The sequence below is a fragment of the Scatophagus argus genome, chromosome 16, assembly GCF_020382885.2.
Source record: "Scatophagus argus isolate fScaArg1 chromosome 16, fScaArg1.pri, whole genome shotgun sequence".
Classification (NCBI taxonomy): domain Eukaryota; kingdom Metazoa; phylum Chordata; class Actinopteri; family Scatophagidae; genus Scatophagus; species Scatophagus argus.
The window spans coordinates 11,494,360-11,514,510 of record NC_058508.1 but is presented as its reverse complement, the minus strand read 5'-3'; the positions used below and the strand labels follow the sequence as shown (position 1 = coordinate 11,514,510).

General features: G+C 42.9%; 3 protein-coding genes across 3 annotated transcripts; 2 read left to right on the top strand and 1 right to left on the bottom strand.

The window, feature by feature from the left end:
• The first annotated feature begins 1,415 nt into the window (after positions 1-1,415).
• Positions 1,416-4,204, top strand: pvalb8 (parvalbumin 8). Its single transcript, XM_046414948.1, has 5 exons — positions 1,416-1,669; positions 2,104-2,171; positions 2,704-2,836; positions 3,346-3,455; positions 3,889-4,204. The coding sequence occupies exons 2-5, from the start codon at positions 2,111-2,113 to the stop codon at positions 3,912-3,914; spliced, it is 330 nt and encodes a 109-aa protein (XP_046270904.1). The 5' UTR covers positions 1,416-1,669; positions 2,104-2,110; the 3' UTR covers positions 3,915-4,204.
• Positions 4,205-11,104: 6,900 nt separating this feature from the next.
• Positions 11,105-14,567, top strand: aimp2 (aminoacyl tRNA synthetase complex interacting multifunctional protein 2). Its single transcript, XM_046414946.1, has 4 exons — positions 11,105-11,384; positions 12,372-12,590; positions 12,938-13,172; positions 13,704-14,567. Exons 1-4 carry the CDS (start codon positions 11,256-11,258, stop codon positions 14,090-14,092), a joined length of 972 nt encoding a protein of 323 aa, XP_046270902.1. The 5' UTR covers positions 11,105-11,255; the 3' UTR covers positions 14,093-14,567.
• A 1,705-nt stretch (positions 14,568-16,272) lies between these two features.
• On the bottom strand, positions 16,273-19,183 carry zgc:161969 (uncharacterized protein LOC569044 homolog). Its single transcript, XM_046414945.1, has 2 exons — positions 18,737-19,183; positions 16,273-18,416 (listed from the first exon to the last, which is right to left on the bottom strand). Exons 1-2 carry the CDS (start codon positions 18,926-18,928, stop codon positions 16,704-16,706), a joined length of 1,905 nt encoding a protein of 634 aa, XP_046270901.1. The 5' UTR covers positions 18,929-19,183; the 3' UTR covers positions 16,273-16,703.
• Positions 19,184-20,151: the final 968 nt, after the last annotated feature.

Sequence of the window (20,151 nt, the reverse complement as noted above, 5' to 3'; positions counted from 1 at the left end):
GACACCGCACCGGAACCAGCTGCAGCTCACGGTCTCCAGCTGACGCGTGTAAGAGCGCAATGCTGCCAAGAGTGGCCCGTGTTCCACGCGTACGTGCACGCGCAATAAGTGGCTGACTTCTGGTGTGAAGAAGCATGCCAGGGGGATGCTGCGTCCCAGCCTTTGGTCATATCCAAGGATATCCCCGAGTGTCAGGTTGCGAACATTTTGGAGGCGACGCTCTGGGATCCAGTGATATCTGAGTGGGCCTATTTATTATTATTTGAGCATATAATGTTTCAGGTGCCGGTTTGATATTGTGTAGTGATTGGAAATCAATTCGTAAATATTTACACATTTTTAGCAGTGCATGTTTTTCTTGCTGCTGCATGCGTACACCTTCAACTAACCTTCGACTATGGAGAGAAATGACCTTCTTTTTTCTGCGTACTGCTGCAGCGAACACTCTCCCAGGAAATGTGCTTAATGACCCCTGAATCTGTGTATGTGTCTGACCAGCTGGGGGCCACAAATGCCCTCGGAAAAGACAACCTGAATTGGTCTTTTGGCAACTAGACAAACTGGACAGAGTGACCAAATGATCAAACTCCAGCAGAAAGCTCAGCTCGGTGTGACCTCTGACTACTATACCAGCATTTCCATGGTGCATGTGACACTGTGCTTAATGCATCATCATCATCACCAACAAGACGGGACGCGGGGCACCGACAGCAGAGGGTGACCTCTGGTCCCTTAATCAGCACAGTTGACAAAGCAATTTGGCGCGACTGTCCCCGTTAGTGTGAGAGTGAGAATGAAGCACCGACGTGCCTGTCATTCGGTGCTAAGTGTGTTTAGGGGTTGTGTTACATTTTGTTGTAAATAATCTGAACTGTAGTTCTGGTGAAACTGAGCAACTGGCGCAGGTAGATGTTTAATGCACCCATTGCAGGTGCGGGTGCGGCGCCACAGAAGGCCAGCGCCCAAACCAAGAGGTTATGCATAAACTGACCTTTTCAGGTGACTCTATAATCTCACACTAACGCTGCTGACAGGGCCACTCTGCGAGGCTACATCAAACATCACGTGAAAGGGTCAGTGTCGGCTGATATTTTATTTCCCACAATTCACCTCAAATGTAATGATTAGGGGCATATTCGCAGTGGGATGTGACTCAGATGTGCTCGTTTTGGGACTGCTGACTGTAAAAGGATACCAGCATGAAAGAGTATGGATGGGGGGTAGAAACAAGAGGGAGAAATGGAGAGAGAGATATTGCAGCTACATTACAGCCTCCCTGCATTAACGGCACTATATAATTCTAGAGGTGAGTGGAGGAGGAGGAGGAGGAGGAGGGGTGGGTGGGATGTGGGGATAACAGGAGGGAGTGGCGGATAGGGGGAAGAATGCGCTTTTTAACTTAATTCGCTATTTACAAGGGCGTTACAGATGCCCACTGTCCGGTCCCTCTGTCCCAGGGCGTTATAAATAGTAAAGGTTAATTAGTTAGGTGAGAAATTGGATCAGGGGCGGGCAGTTAGAACTTGATCCATAGACAGGTAACTCAAGCAATCCCTATTGTCACTGCAATCAGACCTATATAAATCCGCCTTGACAGACAGCAGTCACCACATAGCCTTACCTCCTCTCTGCTGGATCACCGACCGGGCGAGAACACCCCCTTAACACGGTAAGTTGCTGCGTGGACTCTGGGAGGCTGCTTTTAACGGAGAGTAGCTGCTTTTCTACTTTGAAAAACAAACAAACCAAAAAGATTTGGCTCCTGTAAATTCAGCGCACTTCAGAGACTGCCGAGTTAGATGACAGAAATAATTGCGTGCGTAAAAGGAGAGACATATTTGCGCTGGAGATGACAAAAGCCAAAGCAAGAAAGTTATTTCGGGCAGTTTATTCAGTGAGATGCGGTAGTAAGTAACTGGCAAAAAAAGTTGTTTACTATCAATTTATTGAGATTTTAAGGACTTTCTTTCTCCCGGATAGTCATTTTTAGTATCAGCACTGTCACCTGGACACCTTCTGCTCTGCACCAGTGTCAAGTTAGGCGGTTTGCTACTGTACCTGGCTACATATGTTAATAATTCACCATGGTTGTTCCTCCTACAGGAATAAAATGTCGCTCTCATCTATCCTTTCCGCTGATGCCATCGACAGTGCTATCAAGGACTGCCAAGGTATCGTCTTTCATCAATATCATTATTGCTCTCTTCATTCGATTTTTTAAAATTCTGTACAGGATTTCAGCCTGTGCAGTCACAAGTCCGATTGTCTCTATATGGTAGCATACTAGAATACTGCAAAGTGTTGGCAGGATACACGCATAAATGCACAGGGCCAAGTAAGGTACAGTAAGTGACTGTAAGGACATCACTTGAGTACATGCTTAGATGTGATCCTGTTGTCAATGGAGGTCGAAGATCAAGAAATAAAAACGGCCTCACAAACCTCTGAAATATAAAATATTATGCAGGGAGAATTGTGGAGCAATGTGATTCTTGGCAAGATGGTTCGGTCACTTACATCACACTTAATAAATACCCTGACAGTCACATGTCATATTTAAACTGACTTAAAGTGTCTGAGGATTTGCTGATGTTGCAGTTTACGCTTTGCCTCACTGCTAATTTAGTGAAGAAAACAAGACTAATACTAAATATTGAAATTCATTTTGTGCTGATCCTCACTCTGCTCTCTATCCTCCTCCAGTACCAGACTCTTTCTGCCCTAAGAAGTTTTTCCAGATGTGTGGCCTCACCAAGAAGAGCCCCCAGGATGTGAAGAAGGTTTTTGCAATCCTGGACAATGATGGCAGCGGTTTTATTGAGGAGGAAGAGCTCAAGTGAGTGGGCTCACTTGAGCTAACCACAGACTTTTGACTTTATTTGCTGGTTGCTCAAACCGGAGGGCAGATTAGAAGTTTTCCTGGAAAACGGTTGCATTTCTTTTCAATTTTCATGTTGTACAAGAAGGTATCCAACAAAGGAAATAACCGTCCACCATTAAATTATTCCACTTTGCAGGGATGACATGACATTTAGGACACGAACTCATATTGTTTTCCACATTTTACGTCAAATGCATCTTAGTAATAGCAGCAGTTATCACCCAGCTTAATATTTATCGCCCACCATATAACCAGGAGCTGTGTTCTCTGGCTGTACAGCACTAACTGTAGGAAATTACATGTGCCCTTTTATTTATATCACATGTTACCTGTGTACATTTTGATGATAGGACATAGTGAAGCTTTGCGTGTCTGATTTCTGCCTTTGAGGTTAGCGCTGTGTGTTCAGTTGTTAGTGAGGAGCACCTGACTTCAGCTTCTGCCTGTGGTTCTTTTTATGCCAGGTTTTTCCTCCAGAGGTTTTCTTCTGGGGCTCGCGTCCTGACAGACAAGGAGACCAAGGGCTTCCTGTGTGCTGCCGATGATGACAGCGATGGTCGAATTGGAGCAGATGGTGAGAAGATCAAAACCTGTTTGATACACTCCTTTTGTAAAACATGCATGCAGGTAAAACTATAATGCCTAGGAAACAATTTTGCACATTTTTGTATAATTTAAATGAGAAGGCAGATTGACTAAATTTTGTGTGACATTCCTGTAGTCTGGTTGTTCACAGTCAGTAGGAAATGCCAGAAAGAGAGAGAGTTGTATATATACCACTATTAAAGGAGGACAAGCAGCTATAGGCACCACCTCTGAGTCCCTACACACTTTCCTCATCCTACAGCAGCTCAAAACTGACACCTACGTTGAAATCAAGCATCAGAATGTTGGCTCTGTCTTGTGTCATATCTTTGTATTTTGGAGTTGTGCTGAGACAGGTGTCAGACAGATGGGGTAAATAATTGGGTGTCACATCATAGTAATACTGTTTCCTTTCTCCACAGAGTTCCAGGCCATGGTCTTGTCCTAAACAGATGGACTCCATCTCTCAAACTCAGTCAGACCTCCCTTTCAAACCCCCCAATTTCATTGCTTCAAGGGCTCTTGTAGTTGTAGTCATTTTCCATCTGGTTAGATAAAACCTTTTTGTCCTTTTTATTTTGCAATACTTGCACTGGTCCACAGAAATACACATTCTCAGCATGTTTTTAGTTTTTTTTTTCTTTTTCATATGTTTTAGACAGGCCACAAAAGTGTATCTCCCAAATAAATGTACAATTCACCAAATTACTGAGAAAATAAAATAATAAAATCTCAAAACTGTGGCTATTTCTGTTATTTCTATTCATGTACATTTTTCTTTATATCTCTGTACATCCTCTGCCCAGAAAGTGTTTCATATCCACAGGGTGATCTGCTTAACCCTTAGGAAATGAGAATCCATATGCACATACTGACCCACATGTGCCTATGCCTGAACAAAAAAATAAGACACATTCACAAAACTGACCAGTATGCAATGTTGCGGTAAATGAGACTGAATTTCACCCAGTGTCACTGCATGAGGAGTGAGACATTCTGAAAACACATGGTGCCTGATTGCGTCGCATAAAGTACAGGTGTGTGTGCGTGTGCGTGTGCGCATGTGTGTGTGTGAGAGAGAGTTTATACAGTCAAACAGCGAGCGCAGGGAAAAAGCAGAAAAGGTGACCTTGATGACCACCTGAGTGTCACCGCGGCTGGATCGAGTGACACCTGACTTCAGCTTTGTAAATAAACCCAGTTGAACCTGGGTGCTGCTCGCGCTGTTGCAACAAACCACCCACACACACACTTACAGAACACACGCTTAGGAAACCCAATGCATTTGCAAAAATCAAATGTGAGACCAGACAAAGACGGCCATCCGTGCAAACACACAAAAACCCAAGTACGCACACAAATACACGCACATCAGGACTGGTGTTAATATATGCATCAGTGCGAGTGTTACACAGCAGGAGATGCAAACTCTGCAGAACGCTATAGCTGAGGATGCAAGCCGTTCATCCATTCCTTTGCCAAGGCTCCTTGACTGCCCAGTTTAATAAAGACAAATCGTTTTATGATGCTCACCCACAGTCTCAGACAGATGACTGACCATCTCATCACTGTGCATCTCTTGTGGAAGAGACTTTAAATAGCACACAGAGTTTTCATTCTCTGCGCCTACGGGATTCATGGGATTAAAATTAACAACTACTTCACTATTCACCCACCCTACTAGAGGCACCAAAATACAGACACTTCAGTGGATCCACCTTAGTGTCATTTTGATTACCTGTATATTACAGGGAGAAGCTGACTATTAGAGCAGACACCTGCTACTCAGAGCTAAGGGGCATACCCTGGTATTAGCATGAGGTCATGGTCAGAAGTGCAGGATGTGTATTCATACCAAGTTCTGCTTGATGCTTGATCAGATGGTGTACTGTGATAATGATAGAGGTTTAAGGAGTTCTTCTTTCTGCCAGGCCCACACTGCCTATAAGAAGCCTCTGCACGTTTTGTCATATCAAAGATTTTATCACCATCGTGTGATAAAAAATATGATAAGGCTGCAATCATTTATTTGTATCTTAATTTGAATACCGGAAAACATTTTGGACAATATCAGTCAAGCTGTCAAGTTTTAAGAGTAAAGAAAAACATGATGCACAAGGAGAGAAACCTTAAAAAAACAAACAAAAAAACAACAACAAACAAACAAAAAACAAAACAAAACAGGAACTAACTTCAGCGAAAGACAAATCCACAAAGGACTGAGTGTAAATTATTATTTTGCAGTTAAAGAGTAGCAACCTGACTAAAGCCAGGGACAGTCACAGGAAAACATATGAGACAAGAGCAAGCATTTGATAGTCAAACAAGCTTTTGAGATCCTGCAAGTTAACTAGTATAGATGCGCGAATGAGCAAAGTTAGAGACCCTACAAGAGTAGAGCAGATTCAAAGTGATGATGTATGTTTGAATGCACTTACAAGTAGTACATGTGTGTGCCTGCCGTCTAAAAATATACTGGTGCTCTCAAGGATGAGTCTTAGTCTAACTTGAGTTTAAAAAACTGCAAAAGAAATAATGAGTTGAAAGTACGTAAAAGCAAAGTGTGGGCATGAAACACACAAGAAGGGATGACAGAATATAACTAATAAAAATTAAAAAAATATATTACTGACATACTTTTTCTTTTTCTTCTTTTATTATTTGAACCAAAGGAAGACTTACGGTATTTGAATTAACTGGAATGTTTTTCTTAAAACTCAGACATGAAACATACAAATACACATGCACACTATTAGAGCATGTTCATCAAATACCTTTACAGATAAAAGGTTCTCTTTCAAGACAAAAACACTGGCCATGCACAGAGAGAGACACACAACTAATTAGAACATCATGCATAAATATGTGCTCTTATCAGTCTCTGCACACACGGGGCGGAGGAGCGAGACTGGGAGAGCGGGACCGGCGGCAGGGTATACGACTGAAAGCGGGACAAGGTTGGGGAAGCCGGTAACACAAGCCAGGGGGTGCACAATGGATCCGTGACCCCTGCGGGTCAGGAGAGGCGAGTCCTAAACAGGAAGGAAATGTGAGACAACAGGTCAACACTGACTGCTGGATGTGCTGCTGTGGGACAGCAGTACATGATAATGTGACAAGCAGATTAACTGGACTCAAGGGCAGTGAGACAGGGACAGAGACCAGGACAGGACAGCTCTGACAGGCCAATGATGACCAACAGTCCTTGCGGGCTGATAATGTGAGAAAAATGACAGCAGTTACTGAACTTGTTATTCTTTCACGATGTCGGTCCTAAAAACAAGCTCTGTCACCTGTCAAGAGCTAAAACTGCCATTTATACATAGCGCATATTTACACATAGCTTTAAAGCAGAGTGCATTTGTACTTTTTAATTCTCTGAAAGGTAAAGACGCTCTAACATTTTCTGTAGATTCATTTCAAGCAGTAGGGTAAATCATGTAGTTTCAAACTACATGCCATCTGGCAGGAGATACGGAAGGCATGCGCGAACAGACTCAAAAACAGTTTCTATCTATCTGTGTTTTTTACTATATACTGAATATGACCAGTGTGACTTTTTATTCTAAGAATAGGCTATAAATAATAACGTGCAAATGTTGACAGGGCTTTTTAGTAGAAGTACCAGCAGCAGTAGTAGCAAAAAGAAGGCGCAACACTAGTCACGTTGAAATCTTCGGATGTAGCTTTAGGTACGCACAAATTAACAGAATAAGCAAGCAAACATAACTTAACGTTTACTTTACTTTCAAACCATACTGAACAAGTTGTCTGGACAGGCCCTTTAGGGCGGACACATAGGCCCAGCTTGCTCGTCTGCTTGGCACTTCAATAATTGATGCCCTCGCTTCATTGTCACCAAAAACTCATATCAAGAAAGGAGTGTCAGGCTCACCTTACTGATTAAGTCTGTGTGAAACTTTAATGTGCACCCCATCTTTGACTGATAACAAACTTGATGTGCTCAAGCAAACAGGGTGATACGAAGCTACAAAGCTTAACCACTCGGAAGTCCGCTGTGCATCCAGTATCTGCTTTGACAGACACTTGTAATCTTTTTTTTTTTTTTTAACTCATTCCCAGCGTTTTGGAGCCTGGGGGTATCAGAGATGTTGCCACCCGATAGTCTGAACAGGGAGGAACATCGTAAAAGATTTAACTGCCGTGTTAGGATGACTGAATGGGCTTTGTGAGCTCTGCGCAGGAACTCTATCCATAATGCAGGGGATGACAGCACTGCCACTGTTCCCCAACAAGCATTAGTCCAGAGCCTCTACTTATGATGTCTGTGTGCAGCTTCCCTTCATTAATGAATGATAAGCCATGCATGTATCAATGGCCACCTGTGATAAACACTGAGCGTTTGTGGAAGGCGAGTTCTCAAAATCTCTCTCTCTCTCTCTCTATGTATATATATGTATATACATTGAGCTGTCTGGTAACTAAACTAATGTAAGTTTGCAATTTGAACTAGAAGCCACACCCTGCTTAAACCCTTGAGCAGCTGCTGCATGTGCTGACTCACCCCCAGACTGAGTAATGGCTGTCGTGGAGATGTAGACAGGTACTTTGGAGACTTTTCCAAATGAGAAGGCACGATCTGATAAGATGGCGAGAGTCATCCGGGACAAACCTACTTTAAATAGCTGAATAATGGAGGCAAACTGTTTGTTCGGAGAGGGCAACTAAAGAATGGTTTTGGCTGGGTGGAGTTTGGTTGATAAACACCTTACAACATTCATAAATGTAATTAATTATAATGTGAAACGTAGATACATACATGTATAGCCAGCTAAAAAGTACTTTCATAAGCTTGGATTACATTCATAATGCCTTCAGAAACTCAAACAACATGATGCGTCTGAGTCTAAAACTACCATAGTAACAACATCACAACTACTGCTCTAAATACCATATTATACTTTTGCACAAATGTGTTTGCTTTCCCTGTTTATATTCCATCCATCCATCCATTTTCTATACCGCTTATCCGTCAGGGTCGGGGGGGAGCTGGAGCCTATCCCAGCTGACTACGGGCGAGAGGCTGCTTATCCGTCAGGGTCGGGGGGGAGCTGGAGCCTATCCCAGCTGACTACGGGCGAGAGGCGGGGTACACCCTGGACTGGTCGCCAGTCAATCGCAGGGCCAACACACAAAGACAGACAACCACACACTCTCACACTCACACACCTAGGGGCAATTTAAAGTAGCCAATTAACCTAATGTGTGTTTTTGGTATTGTGGGAGGAAGCTGGAGTACCCAGAGAAAACCCACGCAGGCACAGGGAGAACATGCGAACTCCACATAGAAGGGCCCAGACCAGGATTTGAACCTGGAACCCTCTTGCTATGAGGCGACAGTGCTAACCACTGCACCACCGTGCCGCCACAATCTATAGGACAAATGAACAGGCACTACCGTGCAAATAAACAAGTAACGGGCCTTGAGTATCATCCTGTCCCAAACTGAATACTCCAAAACTGTGATATGATCAATTTTTACCCCCTGCAACACCCTTCTATGGACTTATGCACAAATAAATGCACCTTAGTTGTGACAGTAATCTTCAAAATAACTCCTCTGTCACTGTGTACCACATATCATTATTTATTTATAGTTCATTTTGGGTAACTCTTATTCCGAGTATTTCTTGGCTGTTACCAAGCAATCAGAAGGACGTCTGGACTCCTGGCACATAATACCATGTAAAAACTGTAAAACTGCAAACTGTTGTTTTTACACTTCAGGTTTTGCACGGGTTAAACACACAAGAGCTTCTTTGTTTAAACTTTTTTGGACGCAGCCAGGCTAGCTGTTTCCTCCTATTTACCGTCTTTGTGCAAAGCTAAGCTAACTGTTTGTAGCCTTATATTTAACAGACAGATATGACAACGCATCAGTCTTCTCGTGTAACTTTTTTTTTCCAGAGACTGAATAAGTATATTTCCCAGCAGACTATTAGTATTTAACATCAAATGTCCAACCATACCTTTTGGGTACTATGCTAAGCAGAGTATATATTGCTGTCTACCAGTTCATGCACAGTTTATCTGTGTCAGTATCCCAGTAAGACTGTATGAGTTTGCTGTGTCACAGCCCTCCTCCACTCTACCCACAGCCTGACAAAGTCCATGTGTCTTGTTCCTACATGATTTAAAGAACTAGTGGGAACTGTCAGGTTTCAGCTCCCTCCGTAGTCTCAGTTTCTTGCTCAGGTCTTGGTCTGGCCATCAGATCTGATTATTACCTCACACACGCTCACACAAACACGACTGATTGATTGATGTAACAGGCTGTAGAACTGAAGCAGTCAGATCTGAAATGTTTTCTATTTGTTTGGCCACAAGAGATCACAGAGATGTTGATATCAGGTGAGACACAGACTGTGAGAATCACAAAACTCCGCTGCAGCCAAACTGTCATGGTAGACTATGGGAACGTAAGTTATCTCGCACCTCCTAATCTGCCTCTGAAGCTGGAGGTGACTACACTGTTGATTCTACTTCTTAGCACAAAGCACTTCTATACTTCATACACACAAAGTTTAAACCAAAATCACAATAGAATACGCATACACATATTTCTCAAAATTATCGTAATTTTTATCATAATATTGTCTGATTATTTATGGCACAATCCATAGAATCAAGTCCATATATACCACAAGACCAGTTTTTAATTAAAAAGACAACACTTGTATTTTTATTTATTGATCAATTTAGCCATTTTATTTTATTATTTTAATTTTTATCTCTTATTCTCTTACTTCAGATTGTGGAGAACTAAGTACTCATTTCTGACCCACTGCAAATTTTTTACATTCAGCAAACATCTTTTAAGAAAACGCAAATGCCCGTGCGGAGGCATACAAGAACATTGCACTTCAGAACAGATACGCTGATCCAACAGGAGATGTAAAAGCCTCACAAAGTATTTTCTCTTGTACCAAAGAAAATTCATCTTGGACTGCGTTCCAAATTGTCAATTGTGCTGAAACCAAAGAAGCAAATGTTCATAATCACTTAATCGGTGAGTGGATGGCCTGGTCCAGACAGTGACAAACCCATGATGCTGATGTGGATCTAACAGTCAAGACATGAGTATGTATGGAGGCGTTGTTTGTTAGTGACACACTCACAGTATATTTCAGTTTCAGTCTTTATTTTCTCTGTGGTGGTAGCATTGCATTATTTTATTTTCCTGATCACGGCCTGTCATTGAAATATTAATTCTATTATAAATACACTGACGTGGACAACCTCTTCATTCTGCAATTTGTACAGCACATCTGAGGGACCGGACTAATTACAACCTGTCGGCATGTTATTTTACTCATAATTAAGTTCATGCCTCTCTGACCAACCTCTCTGTTGACTGTTGACTCACTGCATTGCACTAGCGAAGATGGGATGTAAGAAGTCATGCTGTGGCGCCCTCTAGAGCATTTGGGACGATAAAAGCAGAGAGAAATAGGAAGGCATGGAATGTAACTGTGAATCTGGATGATTTTATCAACTTTGTATGCATAGTAAACCTATCAATTGACAATCACTAAACAATCATTCCTCTGCCATGTAATCCCAAACGTAGAAGTCAAACTACTTACGACCTCAATCACCAAATCACCTGTTATTTTCACCGGATGTGGCGTCACTGTGGCCTCTTTGTACGCGTCCGGCACCACTGGTAGCTGCTGCTGCTGCCTGTCAACATCACACCGCCCCAGAATTCACCGCTATTTTGTTTCTGAGCTGATTGTCTCTGGCAGTCCACTAACTGTCCTCCAGCATGCCCATGTACCAGGTAAAACCCGTCTGTGGGGGTTCCATAAAGACCGACTTGCCCACCTGCATGTACAAGTTACCAAATGTCCACGCGCAGCAAGGGAGCAGCTGCACGTCTGAGCACGCGTTTCAGGTAACTGTTGACCGGTTAAATATCGACATGGTTGATTTTATTTAAACCGATTAACCTGTATTTAGCTCTCGTATTTTCACGCACCTTGTTTTGTTTCTCACGCACTGGTACACGCGTTTCTCGCACGGCGTGATAGCATTAGCTGTCTGTAGCCGAGCTAGCAAGCTAAGCTAACTTAGCTTGTCAGTAATGTCACTTCTGGCTGATGCAACAATTACTGCGCGTCTTCACTGTTCCACCAACATTTAAACATTATCGATCGATTTAAAGTGGTGACACCAATATAGCAGCTTGTGCCCATCCTTTGATGCGTTTGCTGACACTGCCAGTCATTATTAATAATCGTCTTGAAGGGGCGACAGCACACAGGAGACCCTTACTCCAGCAGTGCAGTGATGAAACATGAAGAGCATTTAGTCAAGTATTGTTCTTAAATAAGGTTTAATTGGTACTTTTACTTAATTTGAATATTTCAATGTCATGCCACTTTATGTCTCTGCTCCACTTGCGTTTAGATCGATATATTGTGCTTTTTACTGCGTTGCATTAATCTGACAGCGTAAGACACAAGTTAATGACCCGTTGTTATACATTAAACTCAGCGGAAGTGAACTACAACAGTAAAAGGCTACTTACATATCACTATAGTGCAACACTCAGAATGTCTATTTTTCTGCATTGATTGCATTTACTTTTGATACTACTTTCCATTCAGGAATTTTACCTGCCAGCTAAATGGAAATTTTTAGCAATATGATATGGCTGCTTTTACTTTTACAATTTACAGACAAAACTTCCACCTGGAGCGTCATTGTGACACATATTATCAGTGTATAACCTAATCAGTCTACCTGACGCTTGGTCTTGAAAATCTCGCCATGAGATGTCTTAGTTTGATTCATGTGTTCCATACTATTTACACAGTTTTATCTCAAAACTGGGAATATGCAAAATATGTTCTAATCTTTTCTCTCCTGCCTCCTTAAGAATGGGGAAGTGGATCCTGCAGTCAAAGCTCTGGAGGCCCGGCAGGACGAGATCATGAGAAAACTGTATGAGCTGAAAGCAGCTGTGGATGGCCTGGCCAAGACGGTGACCACCCCAGATGCCGATCTGGACCTGACAGTCAGCAGCAGCCTCTCCTCCCAAAGCTTCACCTCCACAACCTTCAAAGGTGTCACAGACCTGAACACAGTACTGGGAAAGGTGAGCAAATGGGAATAATTCCAGTGTGCTCTACTTTAAGACATAAGCTGAACTGGAGTTTTATTAGTAACACAGTGATGGTGTGCTTCCTGTGTGTCTGCATTTTCTCTGTGATGTTTTTTCTGATGACACCCATCATAACAGCCTGTCACTGTAACTTATAAATACTACTCTAACAAGCACAACCTGCTCATACTGGAATTTGTCTTGAAGCACATATGATGGTGTGGACTGATTACAACCTGTTTGTGCAGACTGTGTTGGTGTTTTTACAGTGGACAAATGTTGTAATACTTTATTTTAGACGCTGCGTCTGTTTACCTCTTTTATCTTGTTTGTGTCACAAGGACCTCGGTGCTCTCCGTGACATTGTAATAAACGCCAACCCGGCACAGCCACCCCTGTCCCTGTTGGTGCTCCACAATCTGCTGTGTCAGCGCTACCGTGTGCTCTCCACCGTCCATGTCCACTCCTCAGTTACCAGTGTGCCGCCACAGCTCCTGTCCTGCCTCGGTCCGCGCCACGCAGACAGCTATGCCCGCCAGATGTTCCAGCTGGGCTTCACCCTCATATGGAAAGATGGTAAGGCAGAGTTATAGAGAGGTTAGGGAGACTGGAAATGACTTGGAAGAGAGGATAAAATATTCTGGTGCCTCATAGTCCAAAAACACAACTATGCTATTAAATTTGGGTGTAATTTCTTTTGATAGTGTATAGGTGGTTGCTTCTTGTTTTTTTGTAAGGTTGCAAAACTGATAAAACTGAACCATCATCTGTAATTACATTTAAGTAATTACAACAAACAAATGATAATCAGATTTAAAGCCATTTGAGTAGGGGTTCAACCATTTTACTCTGAGTGACTTCAGGGGTTCTTAGAATAATGGCAGGAATTTAATTATCAAGAACAGAGCTATGCAGCCTGTCACTGTGATGACCCCCCCTTGTTACAAGAAATGCTTTTTACAGTGGAGTATGACATGTATTTAGTTAAATTACATAAAATCGTGCACAAATGCTATTTATAGCCGTCATAAGCTTGGCATTCATGTTATCTGCGTGTTGTGAATGCTTTAGCCCTTGTTTACCATGAGACATGTTTGTCCTTCACAGTCCCCAAACTGCAGATGAAGTTCAGCGTCCAGAACATGTGTCCCATCGAGGGTGAGGCCAGTGTGGCACGCTTCCTCTTCAAGCTGCTGGCTCCTTACCCAAGTGACCCTGCCCTCGCCACACTGGTGGACAGCTTCGTGGACATGGCGTTCTTCCAGCTGGCAGAGGGCAGTGCCAAGGAGCATACGGCCGTGCTGCGCACCCTCAACTCTGCTTTGGGCCGCAACCCCTGGCTGGCCGGGTCAGAGTTCTCTCTGGCCGACATCGCCTGCTACTGCTGCTTGCTACAGAGCGGCTCGGCCTCCTCTGCTCCCTCTAATGTCCAGCGCTGGATGAAGTCCTGTGAGAACCTTGGCCACTTCAGTCCTGCCAAACTACTCCTGCAGTGACTGGGGCTGCACAGGGACTAGACACCAGGATGTTCTACCTTAGCAAAGTGAGAGAAGGGCATTAGAATATTAATCTGTGCCAGCCATTTCTGGAACACTTTCTCATGCTTCCCTCCTTACTTGACTATATCAGTGAATTGACAAAGACTCCGTTGAAGCAATATAACTGACAGTTTAAGTAACTAAAGTATTTGTCATGGTCATGCTGCTTTTGTACATTCTAAGGATATATTTTGCAAGGGAGGAAGCATGAGAGGACTATAAAGACACTGGCTTGGTGATAGATTAAATCAAAGGTACTGACAGAAGTTAGTCTAACACACACTGTACACCTTCCACCCACTTTGTGCCTAACATGATCCTGTTCTAAACGTGTGTTAATGTATGGTAACGGGTATTACTGGGTGTTTTCAAAAGTAATACTTTATACCATTTGTTTTTCTGAAATCATTAAAACTTTGGATCAAACTTTGAACTGAGGCCTTGTCTGGTCTTTGTGATCATTTCAAAAACAGATTTCCTTATGGAATCTAATGTATTGCTTTTACTGAAATGAACATCTGTGTCCAATAGGTGGCAGGCTTGTAACGTCTAAACTAGGGATAATGTCAAAACTTACTGATTAATTTCATTCACCTGCTGATCCTATCCAGGGTCACACAGTGCTGCATTTCAACCCATTCATGAAGTGGAAGGGAGCAAAACACTACAGAGGTGTTTCTTCAGTGACAAAGTAAACATAGCAACTGCATCTCTGGGAAATTCTTTCTCTGCCTGGCTTCAAAAAAGTCCTCATTCAGACCTTTTGGCTTCAGCGTTTTGTTTCTATATCCAAAACACTTTTTAATGGTCAAAGTGCTTTCTGAGGTGGAAGAGAAACCCTTTCAACCCTGTGAAACTTAACAGTTGAATCAACAGGACATTGGCTGCTCATGCGTTGTTTTAACCATGCAGGCACTGCAATAAGTACAGTGAGACAAGATTTTTACATTCCAGCTGAAAAATATCGCAAAGTTAATTTTAAATCTAAGATGTCACAGTTCCTGACACTTTCTTTACTCAGCATGAAAGTACTGAACAACCAAAGTACAGATCCTATATAAAAAGCATACTTTAAACAGTTTCCTGTTTTAATGGCTACAGACCAACAGCTTTCTGAATTTAATATGGAAAACAAATGGCAACTTACACCAACCTCTCATCTTCGAATACGATCAATCAGATTGTTTCAGGACCTGTAAAACATCTTTGCATCTACAATCTAAAACTTTTAACTTAAAATGTGATTCGGTTGTCTAGCAGTTAGTGACTTACTAAGTGTGTGTGTAATACAATTATAGCCGCCTGCATGAAACTAGAATTTCTTTAACAGTTTAGTCAGTTTTTTACTCCATAAACCTGTTGTGCAATTTTCACCTGAAATTCCAACGCAGTTTTTTTACTGGATGCATCGTTGTGTTGTATTCACTGGCAAGGAGATAAATCTATTTTCTGGAGCAGTCCTTTAGCTGCACACATTTCCTGTGTTCCTTCTCTGTAATCAGTTGTTCAGGCTGTGTTCTGTCCTTATCAGCTGACGTGCTGCTGAACAGAATCCCAATGCCCTGTCTGTCAAGCTGAACAGATTTCGGAGGCGAGTCTCACGGTGGATCACTGACATGGCGTTTTATATCAGCATCTCTGTCTCTCAGGCTGCTGCAGCTGAAGTCAGAGGGGAAAAAAAAAGAATATATACATATAGAATCATACATGCAATGATGTTGAAAAGAAGAAAAAGCAAATCCCAGAGGTTTTTAAACTCCCTTGAGATTGGTTTGACATCTCCAGAAGTGTCATATTTTCGACAGCCTGGGTCCAGACAGAGCCTGTGTATGAGTGTATGAGTGTGTGTGTGTGTGTGTGTGCTCTGACAGCCTCCTGTTGGTCTCCAGGCAGCTGCCTGACAAGACAAAAGCTCTTAACTGACATCTGGGCACATGGCAAGAAAAACACTTGGGACTGCTGCATTAGAAATGTGGTGTTTTGTTTGCTGTGTCTACCTCACAGGAAAAAAAGGAGAAAAAAAAAACCAGCCTTCTTTAAAACGGTAATCAGTATCTGCTGAATGCAGTTGGGTCTACGTGCAAATTAGCCAGTCGCCAGTCGTTTGGTTTTCATGAAAAAAAGGCCAGACAGACGGGAAAAAAAAATTGGCTCTTTCCTCGTCTCTTTATATATGATATAAAACATACAGACAGGAGATGCATTCTCACCGAAGAGCTGTAGAAAAAACACACTAGCTTAACTGAAAGACAAAATCACTTCAGTTTAACCCCCCGTGGCTTCTTCAAATCACAACAATAGCACAGACAGAAAGAAGCTTTTGTCAGTATACTGAGTCACTGAACGCCATTGTTCATGATTGTCAATTTGATATTTCCATTCGGCCATTCAGGAGTGGAAGATATATGCTATCAAAACAGGCAGGGAAGAATATTAAAAAACAGAAAACATCTGGGCTAAAGTGAGATATTACTCAGGGTGTTTCTGTCATGATTTTAGCACAATATGGTTTGATTATGCATCAATTAAAAGGCTGAGGGAAAGAGAGAGAAAGTCACCGCGATTGTTTTCACTCAGTGACCAAAGTGCACACGTTGCTGTTATATCTCAAAAGCTGAATGCGTTCAAAGTAGTCATCAGTCAGAAAGTTTCTCTGTGAGGTGACCAGGTTGCCTTTCTGACTGAAGAGACGCTGAACGGGGGCCGTGGATGGCAGCGTGGTGTTGTATTTCAGGAAAAGCTGCTTCACCCTGGGGAAGTCCTGCAGGCACTCGAGGCTCTTCCCCGTTCCTTCAACATACTTGCGGATCTCCTCCATCACTCCCCGTTGCTGGATCTGGATGGCGGGTTTGACAGGCCCGTAGCTGAAGAAGTCATCTTCAGATTCAATGGTTGACAAACTGCGGCTGGTGTTCGCCTCCGTCTCGTTACAGGGATCCATCTGAGATGCCTCTGTAGCCAGCAGGGCACACATCTCCTCCCTCTCAGAGGCGCCCATCCACCACAAACGAAACTGAGGAGTCGTCGCGGTAGCAATCCTAGCCTCTGTGCTAGCAAACAGCTCCTGGAATCGCACATCAATAGCCACCACGATGGCGTTGATGACATCACCAAAGTAATTTGCCGCATCTTTCTGCTCATTTAGTTTGTTCTTCAGACTGAGCACAGTTGGAATGACCAGTCCCAGGTAACATTTCTGCTCAGCTTGGAAAAGTTCAAGTGCAAACGCAAGCGGGTGGAACACAGTCACGTATTCTTTCAGGAAGGCCATTTCCTCGGGCTGCATGCGAGGGACCTCCAGACGGGCACACAGTTCTGTCAGCTCCCGCTCAGTGAGAGTGACGATTTTCTGCACAGCACAGTACTCCACATTCCAGCGTATGACAGCGGGGACAACAAGCGCCATCTTTCCTATCTCCTCCGCCGCATCCATTCCAACCTGGAGATGGTGGCATTTGCTCCATATGGCGTACACCTTGGCCATTGCACTGTAATGCAGCTGGCACATTGGCCCCTGTGACACAGCCTGCCAAAAGTCCTCAGTGACAATCAGCTCCAGGGTGTGTGACGCACAACGCTGCACAGTGGGCAGAAACAGAAGCATGTCCTGCTCCGGCTCACCCTCGAGGACAGCGCTCACGTTCTCATAGAAGCCAATGTCGTCGTCGCTTTCCGTACTGTCCACCGCAAACTCTTTGAACACACTCACAAAAGGGCTGCCGTTATCGGTGACCGTGGTCTGCACTTTGCTTTCAATATTGTACGCCACATGGATGTCATGTATCCGTCCAGCAATGGTGTCATATGTGATTCTGCCCTGCAGCCGTGCAAAGCCCAGAGCGGCCGATTTCCTCTCCAAAGAATCCGTATCGATCCAATGACAGGTCATCCCAAAGAAGCTTCTGTTGTTGGCCGTCCAGACATCCGCCGTGGTGCACACGTACTGGATGTTACTGAGTTTTGACATCAGCTCTTCCCGCATCCTTGAGAAACCCTGGTCCACCTTTGTAAACAAGGTCATCCTGTCCATGGACTTTAGCCCTTCAGTTAAACCTGCGATCAGCTTCCTGAAGCCAGGCTGCTCTAGCATGTAAAATGACTGACAATCCTCCACAATGAAGTTGAAAATTAGATCGTCAGTCTTTGCTTGGGTCATGCATTTGGAGATGATTTCTGCTTTAAGCTTTTTGAGCTGGCAGTGTCTACTTTCTTCACCATTGTGCTCTTCTTTCTTCCTTCCCCTCTTGGCATCAGGCCTGGCATCACAACCCAAATGTGTTCTCTGAAAGACAAAAACAACAGTGTTCACTGTTGGACGTGTACCATTTGTGTGTTATGGATTTCACATAACAGTTGAAAAAACTTCAACTGCAATGAAAAAAAAAACCTCAAAATGACACTTAAATAACAGACATGCAGAGTAAAAAAATGTTTTTTCAGTGGAGTTAAACATAAAGAGCCTGCAACACCATGAGTTGGTAATCAGCATGCAGCTATAATGTAACGTTATCAATCACGAGGGTAGCTATTCATTCACTCTTTCAAACATTAACCTGGAGGGCACATGACATCACTACAGAGAAATGACTTCATGTTACTCACGTCTAAATGCTTTTTTAGGTTTGATGTTGAGGTTTTCGACGTGGACAACAGATTGACCCTCGGCAAACACAGATTACACTGGACGATGATATTTTTCCCTTGATCTGCCTTGTACGTGAAATGGTGGCGATAACGCCAAGTGTGCATTGCCGATTTAGTTTCGCCGCCGGATTCATTGTGATCGACATCCATTTCGGACGCTATTTCCGCTGTTATTGACGTCTTGCAATATAATAAAAGTATCGTAATCCGATTTAGTAATCGTGATTACACGTAAAGTAACGATGGCGGTAGAGAAAGGTCCATGAAAAGGGGCAGGCCTTTGTTCAGCTGTAGCGCAGAAAATTAACAAGGATAGCAAACCGCCGTCACCGTTTACCTTTACACATGCGCATTGATAGTCTCAAAACTCATTGTGAACAGGAACAGTGGAGCAGTACGCATGCGTCAAACCCGTATGGGCGCCCACACTGTAATGTCGGGGTCTTATCCTTGTGATTTCTACTCATATTAATGGAAGTACTTTTACCAGCGTTTCCTTTTCCTCCTGTGTTGTGGCGAGTTGGCGCCACCACCAGGTGAACGGAAGTAAAAATGGCACGTTTCAACAAACAAATTGTACCAAAAAACATCCACCTAGTTATAATTTACAAGAAAAAATGACCACCTGTGCAGCAATTATCGAGAATAGGCGTGCAAGGAAAAAGTGTTCTAAAACAGACACAAAGGAAAAAAACGTTTTCAATAACTACTGGTTTAATCCATGTGAGTATTTAAATTGCATAAAAACATAAAAGGCTAAAAACTGTTACTTTTCAATTTTTTTTGGCTTGTTCTATATGTTAATTCTGCCACCAAATGTAAAAACTGTGCCTTTCCAAACTGATTTTTGACATTTTGCCAGTATTTAAAGCAGCACTTGGAGCTTCACAGGGCTCCAACATGTAGGTGCAAAGCTTAACACTAGCGGGCTGTCTTCACATTCATCTGCTGCAGGGAGAAAGTTCCTCTTTGCTCACCTTAAGTCAAAGGATGTACCAGCAATGATTCTATGACATCATTAGGGTGTCAGTCCAGAGGGAGACACACTGTAAAGTAAAGATGTCATATAAACTTTATGAATTTAACAGTTTATATATGCAGATTCTTTATTTTTAACCAAATGAGAAGGAGGGAGGTATATTCAATAATGAGAATTTTAAAGAAGGTAAATGAACTTTTTGAGGAAAAAAGCTTCTTATAATGTGCCTGGAGGGGATCTTCAAAGATTTGAAATGAAAACAGATTAAAATCAACATCCTAGTGGTGTTCATTAACTTCTTCATCTGGCAGCGTGTGGGGACTAACTGAAGAGAGACAGATCCACCGAGGAAGGGAAACAGCTGCTTGAAAACAAATGTATTAACTTCATGTCT